The sequence below is a fragment of the Mesoplodon mirus genome (genome assembly GCF_964341445.2).
Source record: "Mesoplodon mirus genome assembly, chromosome: 19".
Taxonomy (NCBI): domain Eukaryota; kingdom Metazoa; phylum Chordata; class Mammalia; order Artiodactyla; family Ziphiidae; genus Mesoplodon; species Mesoplodon mirus.
The window spans coordinates 64,017,746-64,027,590 of NC_138995.1; the positions used below are offsets into that span (position 1 = coordinate 64,017,746).

Below are 9,845 nucleotides of genomic sequence, written 5' to 3' on the forward strand. Positions count from 1 at the left end.
TACTTGTATAAAGCATCCAGAGTAATCAAATTCATCGACTGAGTGTAAAAAAGAGGTTGCCAGGTGAGGTAGGGGAGGAGTAGAAAGAGATGTTGTTTAAGGGGTATAGAGTATCATTTCTGCAAGATGAAAAAAATTCTGGAGATTAGATGTGAATTTTTAAACACACTACACCCAACAATTTAAAAGGTAGACAGTAAACTTTGTTACATATATTTTACCACAATCAAAGAAAAAAAATAGTTCTCAGGGACAGATTAGAGCAGACATTTTGCTGAAGTCTTTCCACATTTGCAATACTCTCTCTGGTGCGAGCTTTTTGGTGCTGAATGAGGTGGGAGTTTTGGCTGAACATATGCCCATATTTGCTGCACTTAGACCTTTCTCCATTGTGAAATAGATGTTTAATGGGGTTGGAGTTTCACCTGAAGACTTCCATTCACTGTACTTAGAAGGCCTTCGTCTGGTGTGAACTCGATGTCTAACGAGTGGGGAGCTGTACCAAAACAACTTTCCATGCTCGCTGTACTCAGAAGGCCCACTCCAACATAACTCATGAGGTACTTCTCCAGTGTTAGGAGTTTGTAGTAGTACCCAATTTACCGTAACCTCTGCACTCGTAAGGTCTTTAGTTTTTTAATTGAAGTACAGTTGATTTACAATGTTTCAGGTGTACAGCAAAATGATTTAGTTTACATATATATTATATATATAGAATTCTTTTCCAGATTCTTTTCCATTATAAGTTATTACAAGATATTGAATATAGTTCTCTGTGCTATACAGTAGGCCCTTTCATAACGCCTTTAACACTGTGAATTCTCTGCTTCATGAGCTTGGAGTTGTATCTAAAGAATTCCCCACATTCACAGCACTCATATTGTCTTCAGTGTGGATTTTCTGGTGATGAACAAGGTGGGACTTCCTAATGAAGGCTTTCTGACATCTACTGCACTCATAAGGCCTTTCTCCAGTATGGATTTTCTGATGCTCAACAAGTATATGCTTGTGGCTAAAGGCTTTCCCACACTCTCTGCACTCATAAGGCCTCTCTCCTGTGTGATTTCTCCAATGTTTAATGAGGTTGGAGTTGTACCGAAAGAATTTCCCACATTCGCTGCACTCGAAAGGCCTCTCTCCACTGTGAACTCTCTTATGTCTAATGAGCCTGCAGTGGTACCTAAACGCCTTCCCACATTCACTGCACTCGTAAGGCCTTTCCCCAGTGTGATTTTGCCAATGTTTAATGAGTTTGGACTTGGACTTAAAGTATTCCCCACACAAGCTGCACTCATAAGGCCTTTCTACAGTATGAACTCTTTGATGTCTAATGAGGGTGGATGTGTACCTAAAGAATTTCCCACATTCAGTGCACTCGTAAGGCCTTTCTCCAGTGTGAACTCTCTGGTGTTTAATGAGTGTGGAATTATACCTAAAAAATTTCCCACATTTATTACATTTATAAGGCCTTTCTGAAGTATGAACTCTCTGATGTCTAATGAATGTGGAGCTGTACCTGAAAAATTTCCCACATTCGCTGCACTTATAAGGTCGTTCTCCACTGTGAACTCTCCCATGTCTTACCAGTCTATAGTTGTACCTAAAGAATTTTCCACATTCTCTGCACTCATAAGGCCTTTCTCCATTGTGTTTTCTCTGATGTTTCATGAAGTTGGCATTGTACTTGAAGAATTCCCCACATTTGCTGCACTCATAAGGGCTCAATCCAGTGTGAACTCTCTGATGACTAATGAGTGTGGAGTTGTACCTAAAGCATTTCCCACATTCACTGCACTGAAAAGGTCTTTCTCCAGTATGGATTCTCTGGTGCTGAACAAGGTGAAACTTTCTAATGAAGGCCATCCCACATTTGCTGCACTCATAAGGCCTTACACCAGTGTGGATTTTCTGGTGCTCAACAAGGATCTGTTTTTGATGGAAGGCTTTCCCACACAGAGTGCACCTGTAATCACTCAGCCCACGATCAAAAGCTTCCCCACACTCAGTGTCCCTGTGTGGCTTGCCTGCATTGTGAGGGGTCGGCTGCTGCAGAAGGCCTGTGCTGCCTGGGAACTCCTTTCCGTCTCTGCTGCGTGTCAAGGTCCTCTCTGCCGAGTGAACGCTGCTGTTGGTCAGAAATGAAGGCTGCCCCTCATCCCTTCTGGAAAGGTTGTCTCTAATCTGCTCCTTTTGGTGCTGGAAAAGGTTTGCCCCACAAATATACAGCCCTTCATCAGGGTACATTCCGTCATGCTCAGGTAGGTGCAAAAGGTCTTTGGACAGTGGGTCACACATATCATAGGGCTGGGCCTTCTTGGTGGATGGATCTGGCTTTGGAGTCCCAACCTCTGACACCCCTACAGAAACACTTTGCTCAGAAGGTGCCTCCTCATCCTGGGCTCCATGCCAACAACCTGTAAGCAGAGAAATGCTGGTGAAGTGCATGATGATTTTGGTAGGAGGGGCAGCCCCATTGGAAATGACATCGAAGACTAGAGCCAGAGAGAGGAAGGTCTGCTGTGCAGTGACGGACCTGCGTAGCTCCCATGATGAGAGAGCCCTGACAATAGGCAAGGACTGAAGGAAGAGTCACTGTCTCAGTCCATTTGGGATGCTATGACAAAATACCACAGACTGGCTGGCTTATAAAACCAGAAAGTTATTTCTCACACTTCTGGAGACTGGAACCCATAGATCAGCCTGCACTCTCCTGGGCTGCAGACTTCTCATAGTGTCTTCACATGGTGGAAGGAGCTAGGAAGCTCTGTGGGGTCCCTTTTATACAGGCACAAATCTCATTCATGAGGGCTCTGCCCTCATGACCTAACCACCCCAAAGGCCCCATCGCCTAATACTGTCACCTTAGGCATGGGGTTTTCAACATATGGAACATGAGGGAACACAAACATTCACACCAGAGCAGGGAGCAGAGGCAGGCCTCCAAGTCAGCACAGCCATGGCTACTGGTGACAGGTGAGCACTGTGTCGAAGGCTGTGCCCAGACCTAGAAATACTTGATACAAAAGAAATGCTAAAGTTCAAGGACTATTTAAGGATACATGCAGACCTCACGACATCTTACATATAGGTCAAATGTTGAACACTGCAAAGGGAGCAATGAAACAGAACATGTGACAAGTGAGAGTCACAGAAGTGTGGTTGGAGTGTGACAGAAGAAATAAGAATGGGGAAGAAATGAGGTGTGGCACTGGTCCGAGCATCAATCAATGGTGAACACAGGACAGGTTCCCAGCTCTGACATCACACCCTTTCCCAGGACCTCACACCGAGCCCGGGTACTTCTGAGTGTCTCCTGCCATTGATGTAGTAATGGCCACACTAGACTAGCAGGTACCCAGAGCCCTCCCCATTGCTGCAGGTGAGCATTGATGTGGCACCTGAAAGAGGTTAGTCTTACGTGAAAGACAGAAAAAGAAGGGGCCAGCACATGTAGACAGAGATCCAACACAGGGCTTTTGGCATTCTAAAATTATAAGAACTTCACAGGGGAGACTGTAGTAACAATCAGCGGTTCCCCAAATTAGTAACTAGGTTGGTGCTAAAATTCCTGGCACAGGAGGCCCTAAGAAATGTCAGCAAGAGGAAGGGGTAAGGCCTGGCACAACAAGAGTCCAAGCATCTAGACTGAGGACCCAACCAAGAACAGGCCAGGTCTGAAGGGGTCTCAGACAAAATCTAGATTTCTGACTCCTGAGCCCTATCTTGGAAGGACTCGGAGTAGAAGGGATGGGGATCCCTAGGGGGAAAAATGGCGCTGTACACACAGCCCGGCCCCGGCACCAACAACACATATGCCAGGAAACCAGGAAAGGCAGCAGCGCCCGTGGCCTCAGTGTGGGGGGTACAGAGCTGCCCCATGGGAAAAGGGCAAGAACAGACCACAGCCAGGGCACTGGGTGAGCGTGTGGACCTTACCTAGGGAGGTCACAAGTGCAAAGTTCTCCGTCATCACAGCATGGTACAAGTGTCTCTGAACTTCATCAAGGAGGCCCCACTCCTCCTGGGAGAAATACACAGCCACATCCTCAAAGACCACACGGTCCTGCCAAAATTGGAAGAGTTTGGTTCATGGACAGCTTCTTGTTTTAACTACATTTTTGTGGATTCTGTATTTATCTATTTGCCATCCATTAATTACAGAGCTAAACTAATGGCCAAATTTGTTTACATCTCCCTTGCAATCCAGAGCCCATACTCTCAACCAACTCCTTAACTGACTCTCACACACCAGGTCAGTATTTCCCCTGCCCTAAAGCAGCCCAGGGCCAGGTAACAGACACCTAGGGAGAGTTCCCATACCCCAGGTACACAGAATTATACAAACTAGTCACCCATAAACTTTTCATCCAGTCCTCCCTGCATTTCCCTCAAAAGTCTAATAAAGGCTCTGATGTTTGGTGTCCCTTAGCTTGTGCTCACGCCTCCTGACTGAATCTGGTGCTTCTCCAGGTGGCCCTGTGACATAGTGTACCTCCTCCTCTTGGGAAATATAAGTAATAAAACTGTCTTTCAATGTCGTTGGCCTCTCTGTATCACGACTCACTCGCCTCCACAAGTTAAAATCCTGTGGGTGCAATCACTGACGCACTTCCCTTTCCAGGACCTTCAGCCCTCCCCCTACACATCCGTCCCTGCTCATCCTCCTCGCACACGTCCCACCATGGAAGATATACCGGGTCCCGGTGGCACCAGTGCCTGCTCTCTCCTCATTACCATTGATCACTGTGCCCGGCACACAGCATAAAACACATGGGGGAGGGAGCAGAAAACCACCGTCTAAGGTGTGGGCCTGCATGCAGGGCCCTACCCCTCTCCTGCCACACAGTTTCCCTGGGGTCCCCCGGGTGTTGACCCGCAGACACATTCAGACTAGTCCCTGTCCTCAAGCGCTCAGGGCCAGGGCCCAGGGCCAACCATTCACACTCCTCCTCACCTGCATCTCACTCGTTGGACTGCACCGTCCTCACGACTCTGACCCTTCCACAGTGACAGTTCCACAGACAGCCCCAGCCCACACCATAGGCACTTCCTTCACCTCCTTACAGGGCACTCTGCACATGGAATCCAGGCAGGGAATGGAAATGCGTCCAGCATTCATCTCAGCCCAGTCCCACCCCTGCACACCAAAGTCCCCCGGGGCCAGGGCCTGCCCCAAGCCCTGCTGAGAAGGTCTCACCACCTGGCCCTGTTCTTTCCTTCCTCCCCAGCCACCCTTCCTAGGTGAGACCTCAGGTCCCCTTAGCCCTCTCCCTCTTCCGTGTTGCACAAACTGTCCCATAAGCAGTCAGCACCTTCTCTCCTCACGTGAAGCCGAGGTACACCGACCTCCCCACCCACACTGTCACTGCACCCTAGACAAAGAAGTCTAGCGACTCTCCTAGCTGATCCCATTTCCTCCCTCAACATCCATCTCGCGTCCGCTCTGGCCTCAGAAGACTCTCACGCCTGCATCCCGCGGCCATGCACAGACAACGACACTCGGCTCCCTCATCTGTCTTCGTGATGCGCATTGCCACCGGCCAGGTACCCAACCCAGAGACCTAGTCCTGAGGCCCTTCATTCTCACGCCTTGTCCTCTAATGGCATCACCACCATAAACTGGAAACGATGCCGCCTAAATCTTACCTTCGGCTTCATCGTAGTCCACACGCTGGCCACTCTGTTGTGGCCGTCTGCATCCTGAATCCGTCCCCTGGACTCCAGCCCTCTGTGTAAAAGTGCCCACTCAACACCTCCCCTTGGGAGTCTCTGGGACATTTGTGACATGGACAAAAAAGGACTCTCCTTATTCCACCGGCAAATTCCTCCTAAAGCTGACTTCGCCCACTTTAGTGGATGAGGCACCCGTCCTTCCTAACGAGTCCACAAACCTGAACTCATCCCCGATTCTTCCTATCAGCCCACTTCCTTAGCCCTTCACTCTCCGTTACATAAAATATGGACAGTACAACACTGTAAACCATCTATACTTCAATTAAAAATATACTGATACATTTAAAAAAATATATAAAACACGGGCAGCTCTAGTTCAAAACACATCCAGAAAACAACCACTCCCTACTTCCATAGCCACCACTGGGGTGTAGCCACCACCAACATTCACCTAGATGACTGCAGAAATTCCCCTCCAGTCTCCCTGCCTTCACTCACACCCTTGTGTGTCTTTTATTCTGCAGCCAGAGGGAATCTGTTAAAACATGAGTCACAGCACCTTCCCCCTCTGCTTCAAACCTTCCCTACCTCCCATCAACCTGAGATGAGAGAACCAGGACCTCAGGCTATCATTCAAGGCCTGATACCTGTGAACCCCTATCCCAGCTCCCCATTCCCACCAGATATAACAGAGACCTGCAGTTCCCTGAACGTCCCACCTCAGTATCATCTGCAACTGTCTGAACATTCAGAATCCTGAATGTAGTCAGGACTCTCTGCCACATCTTACCCCATCAGTTGTCAGAAATGGAACTGTTCTATATAACCTGGGACTAAATATAGGATCCTGGGCCTGGTGAAAGCACACAGGGTGTTCAGAGGCAAGAGACAAAAGAGGGATAGAAGTCCTGGGACACTACCATTCCCTGAGAGCATACAGATCAGGATGATACAACTATCAGGGTGATAACGGGGATGGGTGAGAGGTGGGACCCCTCCACTCACCTGTACAGGGTCCATAAGCACTTCTGCCACTGCCATGGGACCCTGGGGGAAGGAGGAAGCCATGTGAAGTGGGTAACAGTGGCAGGATCCTACAGCAGAGCTGGACCACCACTTCTGCCCTACCCTGGTGTAATGCGATCTCAGCCTGAGAGTCTAAGCTCAGTTCCTCACAAAACAGTGTTCTCTCTTACTAGCTGAGTGACACTGGAGAAGGGTTAAACCTCCCTGAGTCTCAGGGAAAAGAAAAAGTTTATGAAGATTAAGAATGCTTCCAACCTCACAGGGGTCATATTGTTATCTAAGGTAAGGAGTACATACCATGTGTCAGCTATGACTGACCATAGGAACAACGGTTTTGTATATATTTTCAGTGCAACTGAAGTGATACAGTTTTGAAATCTGGGATCTTTATTTTTCCTGCTTTTTTAAGATCTCAGAGGATGTCAGATATAAAACTTCGCATTGTAAGCAAATACCTAGAGGTAACTCAATGCCAAGCCAATTACAAAGTGTTTGCATAAATTTAACGGAGTGAACAGGCTCATTTCTAATTGCCTGTGTGTATGTATTTAGAGGAATATTGATTAATTAGTGTTTAAATTAATTTTCATACATTCTTTTTGCAGTATGCGGGCCTCTCACTGTTGTGGCCTCTCCTGTTGCGGAGCACAGGCTCCGGACACGCAGGCTCAGCGGCCATGGCTCACGGGCCCAGCCACTCCGCGGCATGTGGGATCTTCCCAAACCGGGGAACGAGCCCGTGTCCCCTGCATCGGCAGGCGGACTCTCAACCACTGCGCCACCAGGGAAGCCCTCATATATTCTTAAGTTAATGAGTTGTAGCGAGGGGCTGAGCAGGCAGGTCAGCTATTAGTTCATTCAGCAACCAGGCCTACCCACTAAATAATCCTCAAAAGGGAGCAGTGGATCATCCCTCTTGCCCTGAGGGGTGGAGGTGAGGTGGCAGTGCCCTCGTCTAGGACCACCCACTGGCTGCACCGCTCTGGCTCACCTTCCCCTTGCTCCATCAGGAGTGGCCCTGAGGGTCAGTAGAGCCTGCAAGTGGAGAATCCACACCAGCACACACTGCAGGCTCCACAGAAGGGACCCTCCTTACCCCATCCAGGCCTCCCTTCCTACAGACACAGGCCAGAAGCCCTCCTATGTCAGGTCTTCTCTTTTCTGAAGGGAGCATCAGGGATGCCAGCACCCAGCCCTCATGTCCTCCCCTCCAACTCTCAGCCCTGCTTCACCACAGGGCCCATCTCATGTAACAATCTTAAACCTCCCTGGTGGCGCAGTGGTTGAGAATCCGCCTGCCAATGCAGGAGACACGGCTTTGAGCCCTGGTCTGGGAAGATCCCACATGCCGCAGAGCAACTAAGCCCGTACGCCACAACTACTGAGCCCGCACTTTAGAGCCCGCGAGCCACAACTACTGAGACCGTGTGCTGCAACTACTGAAGCCCACGCACTTAGAGCCCATGCTCCACAAGAAGAGAAGCCACTGCAATTAGAAGCCCACACACCACAATGAAGAGTAGCCCCTGCTCGCCGCAACTAGAGAAAGCCCGCGTGAAGCAACAAAGACTCAATGCAACCAAAAATAAAATAAAAATAAAAACAAAAAAAACAATCTTAAGCCTTCCTCCTCAATCTGATCCCCAGGCCATGCCCTGGTCCAGTCCACGCCCTCCATGCCTTTGATATTTCCAACCCTGTCCCCTTCCTCTACTTCCAGACTTTATGTTCACCTCCACATATGGTACCTCTATTTGGTGACATCTCCATCTTGATACATGTCAGAATCAGCATGTCCAAATACAACTCGTGATCTTCCCCCGCAACCTGCTCCTCGCGCTGACTTCCCCATCTCCCCACTTTCAGATGTTCAGGCAAAACCACTTGGACGGTACTTCATTCCCTACTTTTGCTTACAACCGTATTTTATGCAGCAGGAAATCCCATTTACTCCAAGTTTGAGATTTCTCCAGAATCTCATCCCATCTCCCAATGTCGCGCTACCTTCCTGGCCCGGCCCCTGACATAATTCTCCTGGGGTCTATCGCGGTGGTCTCCTCAGCAGTCTCCCTGCCTCCATTCGCATCCCATTCTCCCAATTTTTAATTTCTAACTCTGAACACGGTTCCCCCATCCCCAATCCCTTCACAACCTTCCAAGGATTCCACCTGCTCAGGTTGCCGTTTCAGGTGAGACACCTCGTCCCCCTCTGTCCCCGACAAAAGCGACCCCAGGTTTCCCCAATGCTGCCGACTCCGTAGCACCTGCAATCCGTGCACCGGCGGCCCTCAAGGGTACTCTCTCCCTCACCCCAGTCCACTGGTTGAAAAGGGACCCCTCCCAAGGCCGCCCTCTGTTCTGGACTCTGGGGCTGACCGGCAGGGAATTGAGCGGACCCACCTCCTTCCGGATTTGGGACTCGGAGGCGGGGGTCGGGCCGGGTGGGGGCCCGGGAGACGCAGCACCCACCTGAGTCGGCCTCATCAGGGCCGCCTCGGTCACCGGCCGGTGGGAAGAACCGAGCCGGGAGAGGCGGCGAGCGGGGCGGGAACTAGGGCACCGTCGTCAACTACGGGCGCAGGGAGCCTCACAGCCGCCTCTGGGCAGCGGGGCCAACTTCTCTCCTCCCGCTTTTCGCTCCGTCACCTCGCTGCCCACCAAGCGACGCCTACACCCTGAACCGGTGAACAGCCCAACAACCACCCAAACACTACCAGAGACAACACCGGAAGTCCCGCCCCCACGCGATGAGCACGCACGTATGCGTCCCTCCCCTAAGCTTTCATTGGCTCAATCACCGCCGCTTCGCACCGTAGCAACTTCTGGGTAATGTAGTTTCCACTGCCGCCACTTCCGTCTATGATCTGAGCAGAACTCACTCCCTAAGTGGCTGGTAGTGGCTTCAGGGGCACTAAGAAGCGGAGTTCTCTGGCTCCAACGACGGGCGGGGCGTCCCCTGCTCTTAAAGGGGACGCACCCAGATTTCTGGAGAGCAGTCCAGGAAAACTTACAGAAAGTTTAGTGACCTGTTATTTCAGACTGTGAAACAGAGCGAGTTCCCAAATCTACACATCCTAAGGGACACACCATATTATAATGACCCTCTATGTGCACTCATAGCTGACTGTACAGCCAGAAAAGCTGTT

The 9,845-nt window shown here is 50.0% G+C and overlaps 1 protein-coding gene across 7 annotated transcripts; it reads right to left on the reverse strand.

Moving 5' to 3' along the window:
- Window positions 1–332: 332 nt before the first annotated feature.
- Window positions 333–9,387, reverse strand: LOC309794863 (uncharacterized protein). 7 transcript variants are annotated; one of them, XM_082606750.1, is made up of 5 exons: window positions 9,169–9,387; window positions 6,679–6,720; window positions 5,647–5,728; window positions 3,937–4,063; window positions 333–2,414 (listed from the first exon to the last, which is right to left on the reverse strand). In XM_082606750.1, the coding sequence occupies exons 3-5, from the start codon at window positions 5,656–5,658 to the stop codon at window positions 829–831; spliced, it is 1,725 nt and encodes a 574-aa protein (XP_082462876.1). In that variant the 5' UTR covers window positions 5,659–5,728; window positions 6,679–6,720; window positions 9,169–9,387; the 3' UTR covers window positions 333–828. The 7 variants fall into 7 exon arrangements, with proteins under 7 accessions (XP_082462876.1, XP_082462875.1, XP_082462873.1 ...); XM_082606749.1 differs by lacking the exon at window positions 9,169–9,387 and adding an exon at window positions 8,448–8,854; XM_082606747.1 differs by lacking the exon at window positions 5,647–5,728.
- Window positions 9,388–9,845: the final 458 nt, after the last annotated feature.

What these genes read in the sequence shown, in the direction of transcription:
- LOC309794863 (XM_082606746.1), bottom strand. Translation starts at nt 9,183, where the DNA reads ATGAGGCCGACTCAGGTGGGTGCTGCGTCTCCCGGGCCCCCACCCGGC. An exon ending in AGTCCCAAATCCGGAAGGAG is followed by an intron (nt 4,064 to 9,099) that starts GTGGGTCCGCTC and finishes CAATTTTGGCAG; the next exon opens with GACCGTGTGGTCTTTGAGGA. An exon ending in TGCACTTGTGACCTCCCTAG is followed by an intron (nt 2,415 to 3,936) that starts GTAAGGTCCACA and finishes CTCTGCTTACAG; the next exon opens with GTTGTTGGCATGGAGCCCAG.